This window comes from Lynx rufus, unplaced genomic scaffold (genome assembly GCF_022079265.1).
Source record: "Lynx rufus isolate CCGP_SWC_20201006 ecotype Redwood Valley unplaced genomic scaffold, mLynRuf1.p SCAF_8, whole genome shotgun sequence".
NCBI lineage: Eukaryota > Metazoa > Chordata > Mammalia > Carnivora > Felidae > Lynx > Lynx rufus.
The window spans coordinates 133,690,659-133,716,430 of record NW_025814896.1 but is presented as its reverse complement, the minus strand read 5'-3'; the positions used below and the strand labels follow the sequence as shown (position 1 = coordinate 133,716,430).

Genomic DNA, 25,772 nt, shown 5'->3' with positions numbered 1-25,772 from the left:
GCTATGCCCAACATGGGACTCGAACTCACCGTCCTGAGATGAAAAGTTACGCGCCCCACCGAGACAGCCAGGCGCCCCAACAGAGTCAAAATGTATTTGGCCACATTCAATACACAAAAATTATGTCCCTTGATTTTGTTATCTGTAACTTTTCCCTCGTCTCCATCCTGTTGGGTAGGGCTGGAGGGCAGCAAAGATACAGCTTTGGACCTTTAGTCTTACCAATTAAAGACATCTTCGTCTCTTCAGGGTTAAAACGACCACTTTGGGATAAATATTTAGTAAAGTGATCAGGGCTGTTTTACCAATCTGTCTCCTTCCCTAGATGGCCTCTGGGTTCAAGGGTGAGATGGAGAAAGAGCCCTCACCCTACGTGTGTCCTCAAGGTCCTTGCCAGCTCTCTGATACAGATGGTCGTGGGTGCTGATCGCTCCGCTCAGCTCCCACAGGCTCGGGGTGTCCACGAGGAATGACAGCCCCCAGCTCCCCCAGCTGCCTCCCATGTTCTGGCGGGGAGAGCGAAGGTGCCTCTGGACCCCTTCCACGCTCAGGCGTGCCTTAGTACAGTGGGTGCCCCTTGGAGTGGATGGCCATTACTTCTCTGCTGCAGTCCCCCCACATGGGCACAGGACACCCTGGTCTCCTCAAGGCCTAGCTCTGTTTGAATACTTGCCTCAGCTATTTCTAAACTAAAAAGGTACGCGGTTATGAAATAAGGCAGAAGTAGACGAAGTGCCATAATGGATGTAATAGAGCCCAGTAGGGGCGCCTGGGTGGCTCAGTCGGTTGGGCGTCTGACTACCGCTCAGGTCACGATCTCACGGCTCGTGGGTTCGAGCCCCGCGTCGGGCTCTGTGCTGACGGCTCGGAGCCTGGAGCCTGCTTCGGATTCTGTGTCTCCCTCTCTCTCTGCCCATCCCCACTCATGCTCTCTCTCTGTCGCAAAAATAAATACACACTAAAAAAAAAAAAATTCAAATAGAACCCAGTAGGAGCATAGAGGAACTCAGAGCTGGCAGGGGCAGCATGGAAGGGCTGGGTGCCCAGGGAGGGGTGCCCAGTTCCCAGGCTTCCCCCACCTGGAGCAGGAATCAGGTTTTTCACCTCCTTTCAGGGGAAGCAATAAATTATTTTGCCAGGAGACAGACTTGTGATACTCGTTGATTTGGGTGGAATCTCTTTTACGAACAAAACTTGTTTTATGTTTTTTTTTTTAAATTAAATACCTTACCACTCCAGTGAAATATAATTTTGCAGATGAGGTGACCACCCTAAAGGGAAATAAAACCAAGTAAAATTTCACGTGGTCTCATCTCCAGTAACTATTGTGACGGTGAGAAATCAGACACTTCCAGGGGGTGAAAATAGAATGTAATAGGTACTTCCGGAAAGAAAGAAAAAAAGTCTTTAAATTGTTTTGTCTGTCAGTGATCCGTCTGAGCTCATAGCCATGCAAATATAGCATATATGTACTGAAGTTGAGTGAATTTCCTGTTCTTCGTTGTCTGGAGTATCAAACTTGGATCATCAGAACATCGTGGGAAACAGCTGCGAGTATGTTTATTCCACACCTACCCACCTGTTTTCTCATTTACTATATTGAGATAAATCTATCCATCCATATCTGTAGCGATTCAAAGTCTGATCTAGAAGATTAACATAAAAAAAACCTCTAAAGTTTTTTAATTAAAAAATTAATTCAGGGAGGTGCGATGAGGATCTTTTCTCCTGAGAATACAGAACATTGACCTAAATATTTTGTTAATCTACAAGGATATCACAAATTTTGAACATACACTTTTGGTTTGGGTTATTTATTTATTATTTGATGTTTTTTATTATTTTTAATTTAATTTTATCTTTTATTTACATCCAAATTAGTTAGCATATAGTGCAATAATGATTTCAGGAGTAGATTCCTTAATGCCCCTTACCCATTTGGCCCATGCTCCTTCCCTTGGTTTGGGTATTTAAAAAAAAAATGTAGGGGCGCCTGGGTGGCTCAGTCGGTTAAGCGTCCGACTTCGGCTCAGGTCACGATCTCGCGGTCCGTGGGTTCGAGCCCCGCGTCGGGCTCTGGGCTGACGGCTCAGAGCCTGGAGCCTGCTTCCGATTCTGTGTCTCCCTCTCTCTCCGCCCCTCCCCCGTTCATGCTCTGTCTCTCTCTGTCTCAAAAATAAATAAATAAATGTTAAAAAAATTTTTAAAAAAAGTCATGTTTATTTCATTTTGAGAGAGAACAGAGTGCTAGCAGGGACAAGGCAAAGAGAGAGGGAGACACAGAATCCGAAGCAGGCTCCAGGCTCTGAGCTGTCGGCACAGAGCCCGACGCGGGGCTCGAACCCACAGACCGTGAGATCGTGACCTGAGCTGAAGGCGGAGGCTTAAATGAGCCACCCAGGTACCCCAGGGTTTGTTTTTTTTTAACCCTTCAAAAAACGTGGATTTCTTCAGGCAGTTTGGAATTCTGGGTTAGACTTGAAAGGAGAAAGGGCTCGTCTGCCTGCCAGATTTGGCCCCTCTTACATTGGGTAAAGCGACATCATCATGGGAAAGTAATGTTGTTTATTTATCTCGCCAAAGGGCAGTATTTCTCTGGGGGCACAACAGGCGCGTCATTGCCACACGAAAGTGGATGGAGCCTTCTATAGCCCAGAGGAAGGAGGAGAGCCCAGGGCCGGGGCCAGCAGGGGCAGCACGTTCACCCCGGGGAGAGTGTGTAGTTCTTTGTTAGCTCTTTGGGTTGTTTTTTGTTTTTTTTTTTTTCCTCCATTGGCACAAAGCCGAGAAAAAAAAGCACTATGAATTCAACCCTGTATTTACACAGAAAGCTATATTGCTTAGGGGAGAAGGCGCATTATTTCCAAGACTTAAGGAAAACTTTGAGTAGAATTTCCAAAGCTCTGTGAATTATTATACACCGCAGCGAGTTAAAAGCGTGTGTTTTCATGTTGGGCATATAGCCAGTGACATTTTTTTTTTTTTCCATTTACAGTGCCTCTGTATTCTTGAAAGCTGAGTAAGTTCACACCGTATGAAGTCTGTCACAAAATGTTTTCGAGAAGCTCTCAGGGTACGTTCCCTTGTTCCGTGTCCTTGTGAAGTATTTAAGCATAAAGTGATGTTAGTGCCAGACTTACCTGATAATGCGCCATGACTTGAGGAGGACTTACAAAAGAGTGCTTTTATTGACTTTATAAATTAAGAACCTGGTATTTCTCAGCTCACTTGGCCTTTTGCCCTTCTGCTACAATTATTTCCTTCTAGAACGATTAGTGCATGTTTTATGGATATTTGCGTTGAACTGGGTGACTCACAGATATTTCCAAAAGAATTTTTAAGTTAGAATGCCACTTAAATGTAATTACCTTTTGTCACCATTGTTGTCTACATTAATTCAGATTCAGTGATGAAGTTAAACATTACCTAAAATGAAAAAGGTGGTCTCTGAATTTAACTCCAGGGCCAGAAGTAGGAAAAACGTGTTCTTTACCACGTTGGAGGAGAAGAAAATATCGTAAACATGTTCACTTATTTTTACCTTTCTCTCCTTAGAAATTCACACCGGGACAAAATCCACACCAGGGAAGGTCTCCTCCGCCTGGGGTCCTCGGTCACCTTGCTTGGGCCCTGTCTCCCCCCCCCCCCCCCACTCACCGCTTGGCCGTGATGTCAAAACACCTTGCACATGTCACCCCCTCTCCACGCCTCCCTGTCTACCCACCGAGTTTCTCCAAGGGCAGCCCAGGGATCTGCGTCTGATCAAGTTCAGACCCTTCCCGACTCCCCTGCCTGCCCCCCTCCCCACCACAGCCCGAGGGTCAGAGCAGGTGGGGTGGCCCCAGAGCCTGCCTTTCATCACCTGGCACCCCCCAGCCCCCTCTCTGTTCTCCCACCTGGTCCCCGCCTCCCAGCCCCCAGCTCGCTCTGTCCCTCAGACTGATTTCATCCTCCCTCCGTCTGAAAGGGCCCTCGGGTCCTTCCACAGCGTCAGGGAGGGGTCTTCTTGCTCCTCGGGACCCACAGCACGTCCTCTGTCTGAAACCTACTTCCGCACGTGTCCTATTGTCCGAGCCAGGCGGTGAGCCTCTGACACTGGGGGCCATTTCTCATGCTCCGTCTAGAACCCTACATTCCACGGATGTTCAGGAGACGCCTCCGATGGAAGGAGTGATGGTAAAAAGGGAAAAGGTCGCGAAAACCTTCCTACTTTCTCATCAGCTATGCACCGCAAGGATCCCCGCTTCACTATCGCACCTGGTTGTCTGCCTTGCAAATGTTGGTTTGGAACCGAAGAGAAGTGTTTTTATTTTTTTTAGGAGTTTCGTTATTTATTTTGAGAGAGAGAGCACAGGAGGGGCAGGGAGAGAGGGAGAGCATCCCAAGCAGAGCCCGGCACGGGGTGGGGGCGGGGGCCCAACACGGGACTCGAACCCACACACCATGAGATCATGACCGGAGCCGACATCAAGAGTCAGACACTTAACCGGGGAGCCACCCAGGTGCCCCCGAAGCATTTTTAAAACAGAAGGGGAGAACGGGCATCTCTTTTGCTCAAGGTGTACCTGTGGCCATACCACACAGATAGCACGTGTCTCTGGAGTGCTCAGAATATTCCAGGCCGTGGTCTCAGCAATTTACACGAACCACCTCTACTAATCCCCTGACTGGTCCCATGATGCAGTACTGTGTTATTCGACAAATAAAGACATTGAGAAGTTCTTTTTTTTTTTTTTTATGTGTATTCATTTTAGAGAGAGAGAGACAGAGACAGAGACAGAGAGGGAAGGGCAGAGAGAGAGAGGGAGACACAGAACTCAAAGCAGGCTCCGGGCCCCGCGCTATCAGCACAGAGCCCAACTCGGGGCTCCAACTCATGAACCCCGAGATCACGACCTGAGCCAAAGTCGGACTCTTGACCGACTGAGCCCCCCTGGGCGCCCCAAAGCCATCGAGAAGTTCTAATGCCAGGCACTCTAGCTCCGGAATGTGAGGGCTTCACCAGCTTCCAGCCCCGCCCCACGGAGCTCCAAGCCCTGGTGATGTCAGCGTGGAATCAGGGGAGCCCGAGAGCTACCACGAAGACGAAAACATTGGTTTATGACTGGTGTGTTTCCTCACCACCCCCCTCCCCCAAAACCTCTGCCCCAAACCCGTTTGGCCTCCTTGCTCCCCGGCTGTCAGTGACAGCACCACTCACCTAATCACCTAAGCAATAAATCGCCAACTCCTCCCAATCTGTCATCCAACATCTCTGTCACTCAGCCCTGGCGGTTCCACCACCAAGGACCTCTCTGGCCGGTCTCCAATCCTCTGATAACATAGTCGCTGCCCAGCCCCGGTCCTCATCACCACCCTCCCGGTGGGTGCAAAACCACTCTCCTTTCCAAGCATCTGTCCCGCCCCTGCCAAGTATTTCCGCCAAAACAGATCTGAGGCCACTCGGAGACTCACCCTGCGATGGCTTCTGTTGACAACAGCCTGATAGCTTGGTCTGGGAGGCCCGTGAGAGTGTGGCTCCCTCCAGTGCAAGCCAGGGGTCCCTGAACAGCCATGACATCTCACACCTCGGGGCCTCTCTGCCCGTGCTGTGTTCCCTGCCAGAAATGCCCTCCCTTGTCTCAGAAGACCCCTTATTCGTTCTTTACGACCCTGCTCAAATGCCACCCCCCACCTTTCCCCACCTCAGCTCTCCCGGGCAGAATCCGTCCTCCCCAAAGCACGTGACACACACCTCCATCAGGGCATCTACAACATCTGTGCTGACGTTCCCGGGTCTCCAGGAGGAGCGACTTGTGCATCCGACCGCGAGTTAGTCGTGAGTATGTGCACCCGCGGGCTGGGTAGGAGATTTTTGAGGGGAGGAAACTACAGCTCTTATGCGAAAAATAGAGCTCACAAGGATCAAAAATATGCAGGTGACAATGCCAAAGAGGAGCCGTGTGTAGGAGACGTCCCACATCTAATCGGTAATCATGAGGCTCGTTCAACTGACTTCTACCTGCCACCCACCAGAAACTTGTTAGGACCCCTCTTCTTTGGCATTTTCAATACAGTGCCGGTGCATCTGTCTTGCTTTATTAAGGATCACATGCCTTTTTAAAAAAAAATTTTTTTTCACGTTCACTTATTTTTGAGAGAGAAAGAGAGAGCATGAGCCAAGAGGGGCAGAGAGAGAGGGAAACACAGAATCTCAAGCAGGTTCCAGGCTCTGAGCTGTCAGCACAGAGCCTGACGCGGGGCTCGGTCCCACGAACCGTGAGATCATGACTTGAGCCGAAGTCCGGTGCTCAACCGACTGAGCCACCCAGGCGCCCCTGGGATCACGCGCCTTTGAAGAAGCACTTTTTGTGTTTTGCTCGCTCCGTGTATGTGTTAAAAGCCAGCCCTCTGATCTCCCGTCTCAGAGTAGTGTCCCCATCTGCTGATCCCCACAATGGCCCCAGAGTAGGGTCAGCTGGGAGTTTTGTGATGCCCTGAGGAGCTTTTACTGAGAGGACGAGGAACTTAATTCCATCTTTCCTTCCTACCGAGGGAGGACAATCTCTCTCTCTCTCGTAGTAGTCGAATGTGGTGAGATGCTACAATTTTAAGTGGATAGTTTATAACGAAGGCGTTTTACCACTCATAACCTTTTCTTCAGGGAGTAAAGCATGCAAATGTGAGCCGGCCAGCCGAGGACAGGCCTTCCTTCCCCTCCCGAGCCTGGAGCGCTTTCTGGAGAAGGCCGCGAAGCATGATGGCTCCCCGCCCCACTCAGCGTTAGTCACAGGCAAGGGAGGTTTACCGAAGGGTAAGGCCAGTGTTTCCAAGCCGACGGCTTTCTGGCAGCTGTGGTGCAATGTTGAGCCTTCACTGGAATGATCGATCTCCATGAAGCCAGAGGAAAAGAATGTGAGATATCTGGGTTCCGGTTGCCAGCAGGAGGGTGACACCCAGCCTGACATCGCTCTTCTGCCTCCATTCAGAAACGGGGAGAGAGTCTGGATCGAGGCCCAGATATTTAACAAGACTCACCTGAGACTGCAGTCATGCTGGAAGAACAGGCAGACATGGAAGGGAAGGGGCGAAGCCTCCTTGAACGGGCGCATTCAGGACAACGCCACTAAGGACCTCTGAAAACAGAGCGTCGGATACCGAGAAGCGGAGAGAGGGTTCTGCGAGTCCCCATGTTGTCTAAGTTTGAGGATCAATTTAGGGAATAATCAAACCCGATCCTGGAAGCCAGAGGCTGTCACCAGACGCCCCAGCCATGGCTCTGCCGCATTTAAAGTGTCCAGGCTGCTTTATAGTGGGGCCACAGGCTGCACCCAGAATACCAGGCGGGGATGCTCTCATATCGGGACCACGTAGAAGGGAAAGTGTGGGATTTGGAAACGAGGGTCTGGGTTCAAGTCCCAAAATTCCCGAGTAGGAGACTCTAAAACCATCACTTGATCTCTCTGGGCCTTGCTTCTTCATCTACAAGGTGGGCATAACCCTGTCTACCTCAAAGGCTGGTTTTAAGAGTCAAAGGAGCTCAGGTATGTGATCGATGAGTACTGCCCAAAGAAGGCTAATGTCCTCACCATCCTGAATAACAATTATCGATACTATATAATATGCTTATTGCTATGCTAGATGATGAGTTTTAAAATATATATGAGATACAGTTTCTGTCCATTAAGCGGCTTATATAATACGGTGAGGGACAATGGGAAGTCGGGACGTTTAATATTTATTGAATTCCAATAGGTCTGGCATTGTTTGAGATACTTTTCACAAAACAAAACAAATGGATCCCTTGGTGGTAGGAATCAGTGTCTCCCATTCCCCAGTTGTGGAAACTGAGGCTCAGGGTTACGTAACTTTCCAAAGTCACAGGGCTGGGAGGCAAGGGCGGGGATTCCATACTCTCCCTTCTATGCCCCGTGTCTCTAGAGTGGAAGGCTTTCATCTCACAGCAGACACACAGTGACACAGCACAGACACAATGGCTCTGGTACACTGGGTGGGACTAACTCGGATGTCAGGCACGAAGGCTCTTCCATTGCAACTACTGAGATGTCCCTTCCATATGGGCTGTTTCATCAGAGCGAGGTCCCTGAGTGTGACGAGCCCCGCAAATGGCTCGTCGGGTGATGGTGAGGTGGCATAGCCAGCAAACAAGCACCTAGAGAAACTAGACTAGGTTCCCGACCACCTAATCTCCCAGGAAGACGGAGGCCCGCTGTCACGTGTCTTCACGCTGGGCATTGTGTGAGATTCTTTAACTACGTGATGTTATTCAACTCCACAGAACGGGATGCTGTTTTCCTCATTTCACAGATGAAAAAACTGAGGACTGGCAGGGAGACAGACTGCTCGAGGTAAAACTGTGAAGCAGATCTGAGATTTGAATCCAGATCGGATTGACTTAAAGCCATTCTCTCAAACTCATGCAGAGCTGAGCTAACTGAAAGGCAGAGCAGCTTGTGATGTGCAGTTTAACAAAGGGATGGCCGAGGCTCCGCAGGAGTAGTTCAAGTAGGATGGGAAGGATGCTTGCAGGAGATGGCCTTGGAGGTGGCCTTGAAAGCAGAGGCGGGATGGGGGCAGTGAGGTAGAGAGAAGGAAAGGAATGGCAGAGGCAACCGAGGGCCTGAAATTGCAGGGCATAGTCAGGGAACACGGTGATGGGGTCCAGGGCCCCGGGGCTTTTAACTGGGACAAACTTTAGAATGTATCCATCGGGGCCAGATGGAGAAGGAATTTAAATGCCAGGCTCCGGAGGTTGGACTTCAGTTCTGTAAGCTGTGGGTAGCTAACATCAGAACTCCTAGCAACCATTCTTGCAGTCACGAGACCCTGGAGCTGGAAGGGACCAGATGACCAGCTCAACCTCTTCCTTTTTCTGAGGCCCAGAAAGCATGAACTCCACTGAGCTCAGTAGAACCTGGGCTAGAGCTCTCTCAGTCTACTCGGCCCTGCCTCCTTACCTCCACGTTCCCTACTCGGAAGCCCACGACTCGAGAAAGTGCCTCAAAGACCCTCCTTCTCTTAAAAAAAACCAAAACCAAAACCACAACCCCATCCGTTAGCGAAGAAGAATTATTGCCAAACAAATAAAAAGATCCTAAACCTCACTCGTAATTTTAAAAAATGCAAATCAAAACAATGAGATGCTAGTTTTCATCTAACAGACTGGCGAGGCTGAGTTTGAGAATGCCCATCGTTGGTGATTCAGCCTGTCCCGATAACCCATTGGTTGGAGTCTAAATGGGGCAACCTTTTGGAAAACGAGTTGGGAAGACCCGTAAAGATTGCAACTGTGCACATGTCTTTTTCATGGAAGTGCAATTCTAGGGATTTAGCCTAAGCTTAGACTCAATCAAGTGTGCAGAGTGCATGGTTAGATGTTTGGTGCAGAATGTTTGCAATTGGGAAAAACTGGGGAGAAAAACCCTAATTGCTCACCCATAGAGTCTCATGATCACATATCAATACAAAGAAATAATATGCAGCCATTTTTTAAATTTTCATTATTTTTTAAATTATTTTCAATATTTTTTTTTTTTGAGAGAGAGAGAGAGGGAGGGGGGAGGGGCAGAGAGGGAGACACAGAATCCGAAGCAGGCTCCAGGCTCTGAGCTGTCGGCACAGAGCCCGACGAGGGGCTCGAACCCACGAGCCGTGAGATCATGACCAGACCTGAAGTTGACCGCTTAACCCACTCAGCCACCCAGGTGCCCCATGCAGCCATTTTTTTCTTAAGTTCAGTAGATGTGTATGTGCTCACATGGAAAATGTTTAAGACATAGGAGATGGAAGGAAGCAAGCTGAGAGTTGGGCTGTGCGCAGTATGAATACCATTTGTGTAAGAAAATAAAACATACGTATACCTGTAGATACGTGGGCATTACCTAGTAAGATCCCCAAACACCGTTCACGGCGATTATCTCTGGATGGAGGAGGGAGGGACTCTGTGCTCTAAACCCTGTGTTACTTAAATTTGCGTGTAGTTTTTCCTTTATGTCTCCCTTCCTTTTCTGCTTTTTTTTTTTAAACTATGACCACATAGTATTTTTCTAACTTAAAAAAATAGTAAAAAAAAAAATAGAGAAGGTATTACCAACAGATAAGTGGAGAGCTCAGAGGTAAGGATTTTAACTTCTGTTTTAGAGAACTCTTAGAGACAAACTCAATAACCTATATGAAAATTTATAAAAACAGACCCAATGTTTTTTTTTTTTTTTTTTTTTATCAATACCTCTAGGGTCTAAGAACCTCGGGCCCTTACTATTTTTGTTTTTGGTTATATGGTTTGATATTCACTTGTCCCATATTTATTTTGTGCCTACCAAATACCAGGCACTGGGAATGAAGCACGAGGCTTTTAGTCCTCTGTCTCAGGAAGGCCACGTAAATCAACCCCGGTCATGGTCAAGAAGGGAAGAGAGGCAGAACCGATGCCTGCAGGCTCAACGGACGCTTACTGGATAGTTCCTGTGTGTATACCACGAGGCTGGGGACATACACGCGAAAGCGATACAACCCCCGCCCTTTCTCGAAGAGCTCCCACTATGGTGGGGACAGATGCAAACAGAAAATCACATACTACAGACAGAATGTGGTAAATGTGGTAATGGGGTGACGCAGAAGGGACTGTGGGGATGCACAGGACACTTAACCCAGCCTAGGAGGTCAGGGAAGCCCCGCCGGAGGAAAGGGGAGTCCTGGCCGAGTCTGGAAGGTTGAGTGAAGTTGGCCGAGTGGGGAGCGGAGCAGGGAATTGGGGGCACGGGGTGGTTCTTAGTTCTGTGCATCGGGAGGAGAACGGCAAAAGGGCAGGTTGAGCTATTCATCTACACACCCTGCTACGGAGTTTGCACTTTATCTGGAGTGTACTCGAGTGACACGATCTCAAATGTGTGCTTTAATAAGGTTCACTCTGGCCACCTCTGGAAATGCAGCAGAGGGAGAAAAGTCGAGGTGGGGACAATGCCCACTTGGGGTTGCTTCAAGCCGCGCCAACTCTGATGATTTCCACCTATATAAAGACCCCGGTGGCCTCCCTGTTTCTAAATCCTCATCTTTGGTGGCCTCCTGGCAACATGTGCCCCAGCTGACCGCACCTTCCTCCTGTCTCACTTTCTGCACCCAGCTCCCGCGAATCCATTTCCCTCCCACCACTTCCCTCCCACCTCGGCGGTCTCCCCTCTTTGGCCCCCTAGGCTGGATCTTCTTCTTCCCAGCTTTTCTGCATCGGGGGCTCCAGGATCCCCTGGGGGTCCTGTTGTGTCCTCCCCCTGCAGTGGAGATTCGTCTTATCCCCAGGCTTTCAAGACCATCTCTGCGCTGATGACTCCCAGATGTCCGTTCGGCCCCCTCTTCCCTGGACCCCACAGTCACATCCAACCCACTCTTCCAGCTTTTACCCGGAAACCTTGTAGCTGTCTTCGACTCTCTTCTTCTCATCCTTTACATCCAACTGTCAGGAAATCCTGCTCTACCTTCAGGGCACATCCAGGCACTTCTCACTGCTCGACTCCACCACCCTAGGCCACGCGACTATCATCTTCGATCGGGACTCCCTGCTCCCATCTTCGTGCTCCTACCGCCCAGGTTACTTAAAGACGTGAGGGAGATCAGGTCACTGCTCTACTCCAAAGCCTCTTAGTAAAAACCAAAGTCCACACACCTCTCCCCTGTCCTCCTGCTTTGTCCTCCTCTGGTCACCGGTCTCCTGATGTCCACCGTCCACACCTTTTGCAAAGGTGTGCCTGTCCCACTCCTCCCCCACTTCCTTGAAGGCCTTTCCTCCTCAGGCCTTCCAGCCCCAGCTCCACCCCGTGCTCTCCAGCTGCCTGCTTTTTCTCCCGCAGAACTTGCCCGTCTCATGAGCGCGGTTTCCAACACACCTTACTCATACTGCTTATTGTCGGTTACCCCCTAGGATGCTGAAGGCAGGCAGGGAAATCTGCTCACTACCTCCACGTCTAGAACAATGCCTGGCATACAGGAGTTCTCCCTATACTTGTTGAACGAGCCAGCTGACCCTGGAGAAGGGAACTTCCGCCCAGAAGGACCATTCGGGAGTAGGGGTGGAAATGCCGGAAATGCTGGAAGGTTCAGTAGTGGGTTAGGGATGGAGCCCCAGAAAGGAGCTCTGGGGGGGTGGGGAGGGGAGTGAGGGGTGAAGGGGTTGAAGCCCAGATGGGGACTCTGAGAGGGCTAAAGGGTGCGCAGGGACTAGAGGTGATGGGGGGCCAGCAGTGAGGTGGGGGCGCAGGAGAGGGGGAGGGGCAGGCACTTGGGACCAGGAGGCTAGGACGAGGCTGATGCCGCCACTCACCCAGGCCTCACGAGGGGAAACAACGGTTAGGAGAAGGGCAGTTGCCCAGTGACTGTCACATAGCGGACACTAGAAGATGGACGCGCAGAAGGTTCGAAAGCCCGACAGCTGCGGTGGGCACGGCGAGGCCGGAGACATCTGAGCTTTCTCAGGCCACAGCCAGAGGCCTCATAAATAAATGGACGCGGACTGAGAGGCGGCACGAAGGCGGGGCGCTTCACAGACCCGGAGAGGGAAAGGTGCCCGAGGCAGCCGAGCTGCGGACCGCGGACGGGGTGGCTCCATCACTGGAGCCGCGGAGGGCTTCGGTGGGCTAGCGGGGAAGTTAGGCCCCCAAGGCCCGAGAAGGACCCCCAAAGCTTGGCCGGTCCCTCAGGTGAGCCGCCGAGGGCTGCGACCTCGGCGCCGGGCGGTGGGCGCGCGGAGGGCGGCGGAGGGGCGGAAGGTGCGCGCCTGCAGCCGCGCGGCCACGCCAGTCCCCGGCCCGAGGCAGGCCGAGAGCGCGGGGCGCGCCGCACCTACGCGGCCACGCGGAGCGGCGGTCCCCGCCCCGGCGGCCCGCGCGCTGGCCAATCAGGCGGCGCCGCCGGCCTCCCGGCCCCGAGGCCCCGCCCCGGGCGGGCGCGCTGCCAGCCAATGGGCGGTCGAGCCCGGGCGCCCAGAGCGCGCAGCCCGCGCCGAGCCGGCTCAGAGCGAGAAAAGCGAACCCAACCCGTCGGGGCCGCCGCTCCGGACCCGCCGCCGCCGCCGCCGCCGCCTCCTCCCCCCCGGATCGGGTGTACTGTCCCAACCCGAAAGTCCAGTTCTGCGGCCCGGCAGCGGCGAGCAAGCGCGATGACACAGGAGTACGATAAGTAAGTGAAGCGCCGGCGCGCGAGTCCGGCCGTGCGGCTTCAGGCCGCCGCTGCGCGCCGGGCCGGCCGCACCTGCCGCGAGGCCCGGCGAGGCGAGGCGAGGCCGGGCGGGCGGACGGACGGACGGACGGGGGTGTGAGGCCGGGCGCGGGGCGAGGCCCGGCGGGCGGGGTGCGAAGCCGGCCGGCCGGGCTGGGGGCGCGTCTCGCCGACCACTTTCTTCGCCGCCGCGGCCTCTGCCCTTCAGCACCCCCTCCCCCGCGCCTTTGTTCCTCCGAAGCCCCCGGGGAGACCCTTGCCTTGGGGACTCCATTCCGGAGAGGACAGCTCCCTGCTCAGCCCCCCTCCGCCTCGGCGGCACCACCCCGCGGGCGCGCCCCCATCTCCGCTCGGCTGGTGGCCCGGGTGCGGGGAGGGAGATTCGTGGTGCCGCGCCTGTCGGGCTGTGGCCGCGACGCGTGGACCCCCCCGTGCCACCACCCCCCCCCCAGCGGGGTCGCGTTTGCTCGGGGGGGGGGGGGACTCGCTCCCCCGCTGAAAGGTAGATGTCTCGGGTAATCAGTCCCCTGTCGCCCAGCGGTCTCCTGCCTGCAGTCCGCCTGCTAGAACTTCCGAAAGGAGAGATTTAGGGAAAAGTTGAAGTGCTCTGATGTCCTGGCATTTTTTTTTTCCCCTTGGCTGGCTGTGTGAGTGAGAAAATTGTTGTAGGAGTTATTTTGCCACTTGCATCATTGATGGTAATTACAGATTGCTGTAATTAAAAATCCTCAGAAAAGATCAGGAGGATGAAATCGTCGAAATCAGGGTGATAAACAGAAAAGTACTGGGCTAATATGTCTTTTGGAGTTTGTGATTAAAGAAATATTTCTGACCCGTGCAAGGTGGTAATGTAAGATGTAAACAGTAAGGGACACGGGGTGAGGGATATTCCTGTATTTTCTTTGCAGCTTTTCTGTAAATATAAAATTGTTCCGAAATAAAAAAGTTTTAAGAAAAAAGTGAATCGCACCAAACGAATGGGTATATTTCAGATCAGTAAATCCAGATCAGACGTATTCCTTCCAGGTTGTAACTTACGTGTGCTCTTTTTCTGATTGAGGGGGTTAGCTTGTATATGGGATATCTTAAATGGATTAACCTGGTGTTGTCCATTAAGTGATCACTTGAAATATATTTCAGAAATCTTGGAGAGCTCATTGGTGAAGGGTTTAAGACTTACCCAAGGCAGTGAGGGGCCTTTCGGGACTGGCACCTGCCAGTGCCCGGCTGTCCTAGGAGGAAGTAGACTAAGACAGGCAACTGGGGACTGTTTGTTTCTTGACTTAGGGTTTAGATAAGGCAAATTTCCAAAGCTCAAATTTTGGCCTCTGGCACGCTTTGGAAATGTAAGGCACCTACCTTCAGGGTGATCCCAAACAAAGCCATTTGCAAAAAATATTTTCTGTTGCCTGGACAAATTTGGGATGGGGGTGGGAGAAGAAGGGAAGCTGAAAAACTAGCATTACGGGAATTGAATGAGCCAAGTGCTGTCATAATCTTCTGGAAGTAGCTATTACACTATTAATAATAGCTTAGCCGTGCCCCAGTAAATCACCTCAAGATAGCACTGATTCAGTGGTTGTTAATACTCGGCTCGGAATGGTGTAGGCAGTGCCCTTTTGTATGTGACGTATTTATTTCTTGTGCGTGTGAGATTTAAATCCACTCCTGCATTTCTAAGCAAACTGCCTCGTTGAGTTTCTTTTGTGTTAAAATAGTACATGCGCCACCTCGAGTCTTCTTTTCCTGCGAAATGTAAGCTCCTTGGATTTTATGCCTAGACATGAGTTTAAACCATTGACTTTGAAAGAAGACCTGATTTTGAGGTTGGTTACGTGGTCGGCCCGTGTCCCCACCCCTTTTCAAAGATGTTCTCGTTTCTCAAAATCCGTATCTGCTTTTAAAGGGCCTGGGTGACTGCCAAACCCTAACCTGTGTTGATTACTTGAAAAGATAATCAATCTTTCTACATTCACTTTTAGAGTAGGCAGGTCACCTTTAGGCCATTTAACATATTTCATGTGTGTGTTGCAATGAGGCCTGATCCTTAAATTTGCTTGTTAGAATGGTGATAATTCAGAGCCGTTTTGAACATTAACAGGTTTTTGGTGGTTTTTTTTTTTTTTGGCCCCTTCAACTTCATTTTGCTGGAGTGAGTGTTCCATTTTTTCTCTTTATTGACTTATTAAATAGCGCCAACCGAACAGTTGTTGAGACTGTTTACATTTCAGGGTTTTGGAATCAGTCATGTTTGTTTTAATCTTTAAAATTAAGTCTTCTGTAAGACTCTACTAAGATCTCCGTTGATTTTTCTGGATTTGTCCCACCAAACGACAGTGTTGAAACGAAACCGTTCTTGCCCGGTGTGAGAAACTAGAAAAGATTTTTAAAAACAAGATTTCCCACCTATTTTTTTTTTGAAAAAGCTCCTTTCGTTCAGTGGCTTTATTTATTGTCGTAGATTCTCAAGTGTTTATCTCTGAGATAAACAGTTAACTCCCATGCCAGAAACTTATGCCTCCTTATTGATTTACAGTCCCCTTTGGCCACATTCCATGCTCAATCTGCTGGGAATCAGTAGAATATTCTAACTTTCTCATATACCCCGGAGGATTAAGCGAAGTTTCCCTTTTTCTTTCCACCCCCTCCTCCTCTCCCCCTCCTTTGTGGGTAGGAAGGTTTTTAAGGCATGATATCAACAAGAGAAGGAAGGAAATAACATGTAGGAGCATGATGATCGAACCATGTAAACTCTTCTTGAGGAGGGTACAGTCCTGATCGGAGAGGTCTGAAGGCAGTGAATGTTCTGTTTTGCCTGACTTTGTCCTTGTGTTTGTTTGCTTAAGTGGTTGAATAGCCTGACATTTTCTTAGAGCATTTTTTTGTTTTGTTTCGTTTTGCCAAATACTAGATCCTGGGTGACAGGTACAGGTAAACCGCCCAAGGTTTAGGTTCCCTGGCTGTCTAAATACCTTGCATCTTACTGGGTGACCCCTCGGCGTGCATGTAAGCGGGTTGTCTCCTGGTCTTGTCTTCATTTTCTTTGCCAGGGCGGGTCACTGATGAAACAATAAAGAACAAAGCTATTTGATTGGAACGTCAAGGAATTGGTTGTTTGGGTCTTGAAAAATGAGCTTATGGTGCCTTGCGGTAAAAAGTGCGATATACATACGCGTGTTTCTGATTTCTCCGAAGCAAACGGCCGGTGTTGGTTCTTCAGAACGAAGCACTTTATCCACAGCGGCGCTCCTACACTAGTGAGGATGAAGCCTGGAAGTCCTTCCTGGAAAACCCTCTCACCGCAGCAACCAAAGCAATGATGAGCATCAATGGGGACGAAGACAGCGCGGCCGCCCTGGGCTTGCTCTATGACTATTACAAGGTGGATTCGCCTCCTCTTTTACAAACCTAACAACAGTCAGAGATGCACTTGATTCAACAGCATATAAAACAGTAATTTGCTGGCAGAGTGTAATGCAAGTTGCTTCTCTAGTGACTATAAATAGTCTAATGAGTACTTTGGCTTACTGTGGTTCAAAGCTGAAAAGGGACGATCATAGAATCAAAGGGTTGTTTTTGCAGTGTGTGCAGTAGCCCGCTGTGCTAGCTCTATCTGAGAGGCGAAGCTACCGCAGAAGAAAATGGTAAGATGTGTCGCATCGAGATTGAACGTTTTACCAAAGGTACTTCTTAGTGCCCTCAAGAAGAGACCGTGGTTCATTTACCTGTGCTCCAGCCGACATTCTGACGCAGTCAGAGTGACTTCCTTTTCCTTACGTGACATGACAGAGCTTTTGATTTGATTGTAGGAGTCGTGAAGGGAAAAAAAGCGATTTTCTAGTCTTGGACTTGCTTGTTCTACGCTCAGGGTATATCTCGTTGCCTATTTCTATAGGTCAGTCCTAATCATTTATATCTCTGCCTGAAATCATTTATATCATTTATTCTCTGCCTGAAGTTTTACGTGGTGTTCCTACCTGGAGATTTGTATCCTCGTCGTCGTCCTCATAATACTACCCAGCGCTTACTGATTGTCTGTATCACGCTAGACGTGTTACCAACACGTGTGTTCTTTTTGATCCCTCCAGAAGGCCTGCAAAATACGTGCTATTATCCCTATTTTGCAGATGCGAAAAAATTAAGTCCTCAGGTCACACAGCCAGGATGCGTAGCGGCCAGGGTCTCAGTCCCGGTCTGGATTGTGCCAAAGTCACCCTCTTCAGTATGCCATGCCGTCTCCCCTGGGACACACTTTGCTTCCTGTATTTACTTTGGCATTTTTCTCTCTGCCCCACGATAGTATGTGGAGATGGCCATACATTACAGTTTGGTTTTGCCCTATTTTTTTGTTTTTAAAACTTCCAAAGCCATAGGAAACTTAAATTTGACTGGAAAATTAACCCCCAGATACAGTCACCTAGATTCACCAGTTGCTTGCCTTCTGTTCCCTTCTGGCGCTGTATTCTTTCCGGAATACAAGAAATGCAGAGGGGACAAAAGCAAAGAAGATAGTTCGATTATGGTCACCAAATAGAGTGGGACCTAAACGCAAGATTTAATTATTTTCTTATGTGAGGCTGTGTATCCGGCTTGTTGTGTTTGAGAGGCTGAGGTAAGATTTGTTTTGTTTTGTTTCCTTTGAATATGAAGGGAAACTTGTGACTCAGGATGCTGGAAGAAATGTTTGCCTGGGAAGCGTAGCCGAAGGATTCCTTTAAAGTGGAGCTGATGATATATCTGTTCTCCTGTTTTATTGACTCAATCAGTATAAAAATCATAAGTTCCTAAGTATTATGAAGTTTGAGGTTACATATTTTTTTAGGTTTTTTTTTTAGGTGTGTGTATTTATTTGGAGAGGGAGAGAGAGAGGGAGTGCGCACACAAGCGGGGAAGGTGTAGAGAGGGAGAGAAAGAGAATTCCGAGCAGTCTCTGTACTGTCGACACAGAGCCCGATGCGGGGCTTGATCTCACAAACTGAGGTCACGACCTGAGCTGAAACCAAGAATCGGAGGCTTAACTGACTGAGCTCCCCAGGCGCCCCAAGAAGTTTCATGTTTTTAACTGAAATTTTGAGAATGGGAAGACACCAACAAGTGTAGTGGCAGAAAGACTGATGTAATAATACTGATTGTAGTGCTTGTATATATGTATGTTGTAAATATAGGGTCCTAGAAGTATCTTACATCTTAGGGGGAGATAAATCATCACGTCTGTACTTTAAAGGTGACAATCTTATGTCTGTGTGTCAGACTTCTTATGATCGGTGTAGGGTGATTTTCTTTTCTAAATGAACTGATGAGTTTGAGGGGTTTTTTTTTTGCATTTGATCTGAAAGGTAGGGCAATGGAAAGGAGCAGTGAGAACACCAAAAGAGTCCAGTTGTGTTTTCAGTAGCTTCTTGTTTGTTCCATCACGTGGATAAATGGGTAAAACCAGGCCAGTGGTTTTTGTTTAAGAGATGAGCCCAAACTCAATGACAGATTAAATTTGTGATGCCCTGGGTTTATTTGGCAACTAAAGAATCGTTGGCTTTTGCTTATTAACCTGGTGACCAGAACGGAAGCTCTTGAGGGCAGACGCTGCCTTCATCGCGTTGTCCCCGCAGCCTGGCATTGGGTGGGCAGTCTGGTAAACCTGTGAATGGTTGAATTGAACTGAAAAATAAAAGGCTGTGTCTATACTCCACTAAGTGAGAACTGAATTGTCGTCTCGTGTGTTCATATCTAAGGTTCCAAGAGAGAGGAGATCGTCAACAGCAAAGCCAGACGTTGAGCACCCAGAACCAGATCACAGCAAGAGGTAATGTCTAATAGCACAAAATCCTACTCTTGAAAAATGCCAGGTTTCTGCGAAAATAAGACTGGGAATTTGTTTAAACGAAAAAGCTCTGGTGGAAGAGATAGGTGGTAATTGTGATTCTGTTGCTCTGAAAAGTTACCAGGTTCTTTAGACATAGTTGCCTTTTCTGGAAAACAAAGCATTAACTCTCTTTTCCTGTGGAGGGATGTTTTTAGTGAGAACGGAAGGGGAAGGGACAGGGACGTGTTTGCTTATCCTCTTTGAGGTTCTCTCAAAAGAGGTGTGGCTTAATGCAATGGTAGGGGTCCTTTTAAAGAAATTAAGTAGCCAGCAATCTTGAATAATTGCCTAAGCAAAACTTAATGAAGTAGCTCATGTTCCCAATTCTGTTCCCAATTCGTGTTGAAGTTATTTTGAAAATATTTTAGGTTAAAACTTCTAGAAAGTTAAGGCTTCGCTTTGGCCAGGAAAAAAAAATTACATACACCTTTTAAATTTCCCTGTGTTCTATTAGTAATAGAGGAGTAAAACATTTTTAAAGAAAGAATGACCACTCAGAATCCCACTGTCTTGACGATTTCTTTATTTACTATTTGGGTGTGTGTGCACATTTTATGCGGTTGTGGTTGTATTCACAGATCGGATTTGATAGTTTGGGTTCTGCCTAATCCCTTCTGTGAGTGTTTTCCACGTTGCTGTTTTAATCGTCATAATTACCCTTTGGAGAAGGGCTGATGGCTTTTATTATGTTACTCTTTATCATGGGCATTTTCAAACAACAGTAGAGAAATAATATAAACCCACATACGTCATTCCTAGCTTCAGCAGTTACTGACATGATTCCTCCCGTTTGATCTACTCTTCCCTGTTCTCCAACTGTTAAATTCACTTTGTATTTTTTTTGTTTTTTGCTGTAGTATTTTAAAGCAAAACTTCGTGTCCTACCATTAAGTCCCTGTCTAATTTTTTTACTACCACGAAGGCTTACTGACCAACTTTCTAGATCGCTTTTTCCTTTTTTCTTTCTTGAGGATAAATTCTTGGGAGTGAATTTATGGTTCGAGGTTCGAACATTTCATTTGATCATGCTCTTTTCTGTAAAGGTCAGCCTGTATTGTTTGAGGGGGCTTTGAAAATTCACGAACTGTGCCCTGGACGGGAAATCATCTTCTGTTGCCCAGGATAGTAATTAAACCAAAAAATAATTTTATGCAAACTTATCTACCTGTACAGTGTAACCGTAGGTTTTCTTGTGATGGTAGAGAGAGCCGCGTAAGTGTAGGTACTAGGGAGAGTGGTGGCCGAGTAGGGACAGTTCATACTTGGCGAACCCTTGTGCACCAGGCATTATTATACACGATCTGGTGTGCCGTCTCATTTCATCTCACCACGACCTTGTGAGCATAGATACCACTGTTATCCCCACTTTAGAGAGGAGCACGCAGTTACAAAGAGATGAGATAGCTTGCTAAAGGTCATAGAGTTTGAACCAGGGCGGTCTGACTCTGGAACCTGTACTTGAACTGTCTTCTGCTCCGGCCATTAGGTTTATATCTTTGAGCTTCTAATGAAATAGGATAATTCTATCAGGATTATTGAGAATAAAGAGAACTGCAAGGTCTCTGTGTTTCAAATGAAATTTTACTTAATACTTTTGGATTTTACTTGACTGATGACTATGAAGTCTTTTTTTCTTTCTCTAGTCATGGAATGTCATTGGCATTTTCTATTTATTTGGTTCTTCCCCAGTATTGTATTGTTGTTGTTATTATTATTATTATTACTATTATTATTATTGCTGCACAGGACCCAGCAGCCCACTGCCATTAGGAACATTTAAAAATTGTCAAAGAACTGTATCAGCATTGAATTTGAAAACACAGTTTTCTTTTCTTTTCTTAAAGAAACAGCATACCAAGTGTGACTGAGCAGTCCCTCGTTTCTGCTGGAGAAAACAGAGTGCAAGTACTGAAAAATGTGCCATTTAACATCGTCCTTCCCCATGGCAACCAACTGGGCGTTGATAAGAGAGGCCATCTAACAGCTCCCGATACAACAGTCACGGTCTCCATAGCAACGATGCCTACCCACTCCATCAAGACAGAAACCCAGCCCCATGGCTTCGCTGTGGGAATCTCTCCAGCAGTGTATCATCCTGAGCCCCCTGAGCGGGTGGTGGTTTTCGACCGGAACCTTAATGCTGACCAGTTCAGCTCTGGTGCTCAACCCCCAAATGCTCAGAGGCGAACTCCAGACTCTACCTTCTCAGAGACCTTCAAGGAAGGCGTTCAGGAGGTACAGGAAATGAAAGCATCTTCCTAAGACATTTGTGTGTTTGTATAAGTATTGAGTTCCACCTCTTCCTTGTTACGTAAGCTTGAAACTCAGCCTGAAATGAATGGATTAGGAACAAAAGATTTTTTTTTTAAGAGAAAAGGCCCATGGGTATAATTTGTAAACTAAACCTACAAAACCAGAAATGATTATCAAGGGCACATGGCTAATCTTACCAGCATTTGAGTTAACAATTATGATTTCAGCTAAGTGATTTGTTGGAGAAAGGGAACCCCGTGCATAATCTTCCATCGACAACAGAGATCTCCACATCAGTCTCTTCTCAGCTTTTGTCCTAGACCAAAACAAGATTCCTGCAATTGCTCTTAGCATAAAATGATTTATCATGGACTTGCTTGGTCTCTCTCGGTTGGTAGTGTAGTCAGGGAGGCAGTAGGTCTTGATGACAAATGCGGTGTGTGAAATTTACAAATTAACCCCCAAGGCTTCTGGGGGGTTTTGTGGCGATGAACACCTGTCAGGTAAAAATTAGGGACTGAAGATGTTCGAAGCCATCTTTAACGTCTCACGGGGGACAGGAGCATCTGTCTGCTTATGGAGTTAAGGACTAGAATAGTAGCCTTTTCCGAGACAACGCACCGATCCATCCAGCCACGGTACAGACCTAATACTGTATCTTCGCTTGGTACGATGATTCTTAAAAGTCACGAGATTTTGGTTGCAGATTCTAGAGTTTGAACAGAAGTGAGATGTGTGGGAAAGATGGGAAAAGGGAATAACGTAGCACTCTGTGGGAGTACCCGCGGAGATTGTCCCCGTCGGATTGAGTGGCATGTAACATGGGTGGGTATTTTTCTTTCTTTTTGGTTTTCTCTTTACATCTTTTGTAGAGTGAAAATTTTTATTTTAAAGTGAATATTGAATGAGCAGTGGGTTGCTGTAAGCCACATACTCCTGTGCTGTACCAGATAATTGGTCTTTAGTAAGCCTGATAACCAGTTAAATAGTTGTGGCTTATTGCATTGATATTTCAGGTTTTCTTCCCCTCGGATCTCAGTCTGCGGATGCCTGGCATGAATTCAGAGGACTATGTTTTTGACAGTGTTTCTGGGTAATCGTTGTCTTTTAATTTGATTTTTAACTTTCAGCTCTTACGACTTTTTTGTTAATTTGATACTGGAAAATCAGAGGTGGCTTTGGTGTGCTTTCACCTGTATCTCAGCTACAGTTACTGTGGTGTCGTCTTTGCTCGAGTCCGTTTAACCTTGGAATCTGTACTGTGTTTCACGTTTCCTTAATTCTTGGTGTTGGTGCTTTTCCTTTCCTTCGGTTTCTTTATGTGATGGCTGCAGAATGGAATCTAAAAGAAGAGGTGAGGGGATTCAACTAGATCCCCGAGCTCTCTTCTGTTTGCAAGAGTGTGTACTTCCGTGAGAATTTAGGAATAACATCAGGTGGATAAAGGCTTTTATTCGTGATTAGGCTCGCTAGTGGTAAAATAAATGAGGTCAGCTTTTTTCAAACCTGACAACCTCTTCTTTTAAAACCTCACGAGATTGTGTCACACACTGGGAATATGAATATCTTCCAAATGAATTGTGGAAATGTAAAAACACCTCCAGAGGGTTTTTAAAAGAGCTTAGGATTTCATTTTATAATTTCGTTCTTTGCAGTTTTTGGTATGTTGTATTTTGAAGCGAACCCCGTTTATTTGAAAGCCTAGGATTTTGTGGGAATTGAGACTTCCTTAGAGACCTGCCTCAAGGAGCGGGAGTCACAGACTCGAATGCCTTTAGGATCTCAGATAGGGGTCACCACCCTTTTTCTGTAAAGAATCAGATAGTATATATTGAAGCTTTGTGGGCCTCCCAGCCTCTGTTGCAACTGCCCAGCTCTGCCACTCCAGCACAAAAGCAGCTGCAGATAACATGTAAATAAAGGGTGTGGTTGTGGTCCATAAAACTTGATTTATAAAAATGGGTGTGATTTTCGACATCTGGCCTAGGAAGGTTATTTAACACCTTTAGGGAGATTTATACGTGTTACTTTAAGGTGGTAGGAAATGTAGGGAATCGTGGAATGCCCATCTAGACGTTAAATTGCAAGCAAAACCAACAAAAAGAGTGCGGTGCAGACCACATCAGATTTAATCAGGGGACTACCAGCCACCTGTTTGCAACCTTTGCAATGTCTTCTGGTTGCATCCAGATTGGCAACATGTCTTGGGAGATTTCCTTCCAAAATCCTTTTTCAGTCATGGGTATCTTCTGTATCCTTTGCTTCCCAACTTCGAATTTTTAACATTACTTCATAGAACCTCTAGGAGGCATTTTGTAGCCCCACATATGAGAGATTGAAGGATTTCCGTGTCGCTAAAGACAACCTTTCTTGTGGAAGAAGTACCAGTGCCATTTATGATGTGACATAGTCAGTTGGATGTTTCCTGGTAGTCGCCTGCTGGCATACATCCACACTGAAGCGTTTCAGGATTGAGCTCAAGCATAAAGGAAGCTTCCCAAAGAGTGGATTAGAGACCTGTGACTTTTGTTTCATTCTTTAGGAACAACTTTGAATATACCCTGGAAGCCTCAAAATCGCTTCGACAGAAGCCGGGAGATAGCACCATGACATACCTAAACAAAGGCCAGTTCTACCCTGTCACCTTGAAGGAGGTGAACAGCAGCGAGGGCATCCAGCGGCCCATCAGCAAAGTCCGAGTAAGTTCTGCTCTCAGTTCTGTTCTCTAGGAAAGCTGGTCAGAGCTTAGCATTCCCCAGTCTGAAGAACATCAAAATGAAGATCTAAAATTGCGGTTTCAGGGGCGTCTCGGTGGCTCAGTCGGTTGAGCGTCCGGCTTCAGCTCAGGTCACGATCTCGTGGTCCGTGGGTTCGAGCCCCGCGTCGGGCTCTGTGCCGACAGCTCGGAGCCCGGAGCCTGCTTCCCATTCTGTGTCTCTCTCTCTCTCTCTCTCTCTGCCCCTCCTCTGCATGCATTCTCCTCTCTCTGTCAAAACTAAATAAACATTTACAAAAAAATTAAAAAATAAAATAAAATAAAATTGCGGTTTTAAGCCTTACCTGTAAAATATAACACTAAGTTTTCTGAAAGATCCTCGCCTCCCCCTTCAGTGTCTTCATGTTATAATGCCTTCTCTTTCATAGAGTGTGATCATGGTGGTTTTTGCAGAAGACAAAAGCCGAGAAGATCAGTTAAGGCATTGGAAATACTGGCACTCCCGACAGCACACAGCTAAACAAAGATGCATTGATATCGGTAAGTAGCTCTGGAGCCTGCTTTTATTCCCAGAGGTGCACGCATCCAGTTTTCTGATTCCAGTTATTTTTGGCAGTGACCAGCTTCCTGCCGAAAGCATTTGAATTTTTATGCCAGCTACTGATCTGTTCCAAACCCTGTCCTCGGCCTCCTGGAATCAGTGCTCTTAACCTTACTTCCTTCATGAGGACATGTGGCCCGTGCAGTGGCTTTCCATATGACACCGGGACCAGAGGCTGTGTAGCCTGCTCACGCAAGCGTGCCCTGCTCTTTGGTCTGCAGAGTTTTTGGGTGAAATGTGTTCTCGAAGAGATTCCCGATCATTTGTAAATGATAGTAAGGCGGACAAAAACCCTAAAGAAACAAGTAAAAGGAAAAACGGCTAGCGTGCACTTACCTGACAGTGTCCCCCGGTTGCATGTTGAAGTGCACCGCTAGACTCTTCTGTCTTCAAAGAGACCCAGAGATGCGTCACTCAGGGTGTAACAGCAGACCTGTGCAGATCCATGTTTAATGAAGTGGCTTTATGAGAATGAATGCCTGGTCTCTTGCTGTGTATATAAGTTTCGTATAAAACCATTATCTATATCGCAAGATGGCTCTTAACCTGAGTGTTGCTGCTGCTGCTTTTTTTTTTTTTTTTTTTTTTTTTTTAACTTTCGTGGTCTCTTTTCAGAACAATGAAAAGAACTGAGTTCTGATCTTGGCTCTCGGGGCCAGTTTCGTGACCTTGGGACAGTTACTGAAACTTTTTAATCCTAAGTATCTTAATTTTGACATAAGGGGAAAAAATTAAATACTACATAAACTTGCCTCTAAGAGTGCTGTGATTTTTTTTTCTTCATTTTTTGAACGCTTTTCAACCCAACAAAATGTTAAATGAAGTTTTTCAGAGGTGATAATATGAAAAACCAAATCTTACTTTGAACTGCTATAATCTCGTGTTGGAACCAGAAATCACAAATTTCTCTCTTTCGTCACTCATACAGCCGACTATAAAGAAAGCTTCAATACCATCAGTAACATTGAGGAGATTGCGTATAACGCCATTTCCTTCACTTGGGACATAAACGACGAAGCAAAGGTAGGTAATGGAGTTCAGGGCCTTTTCTGTTTCCAGCTTCGTGAGGAAAAGTGGAAGGAGTTTAATGATCTGACAACTGATCTTTTTCTCTCTTTTTTTTTATGGTTTTACAT

At 47.5% G+C, this 25,772-nt stretch overlaps 1 protein-coding gene across 1 annotated transcript in view; it reads left to right on the top strand.

The window, feature by feature from the left end:
- Positions 1 to 13,147: 13,147 nt before the first annotated feature.
- GRHL1 (grainyhead like transcription factor 1) overlaps positions 13,148 to 25,772 on the top strand; it is a 54,483-nt gene continuing 41,858 nt past the window's right edge. Inside the window, exons 1-8 of the mRNA XM_047069514.1 lie at positions 13,148 to 13,167; positions 16,402 to 16,588; positions 18,936 to 19,006; positions 20,911 to 21,301; positions 22,336 to 22,412; positions 23,862 to 24,018; positions 24,464 to 24,575; positions 25,565 to 25,659. Coding sequence (XP_046925470.1) covers positions 13,148 to 13,167; positions 16,402 to 16,588; positions 18,936 to 19,006; positions 20,911 to 21,301; positions 22,336 to 22,412; positions 23,862 to 24,018; positions 24,464 to 24,575; positions 25,565 to 25,659 — 1,110 coding nt within the window. The remainder of the gene's footprint in view (positions 13,168 to 16,401; positions 16,589 to 18,935; positions 19,007 to 20,910; positions 21,302 to 22,335; positions 22,413 to 23,861; positions 24,019 to 24,463; positions 24,576 to 25,564; positions 25,660 to 25,772) is intronic.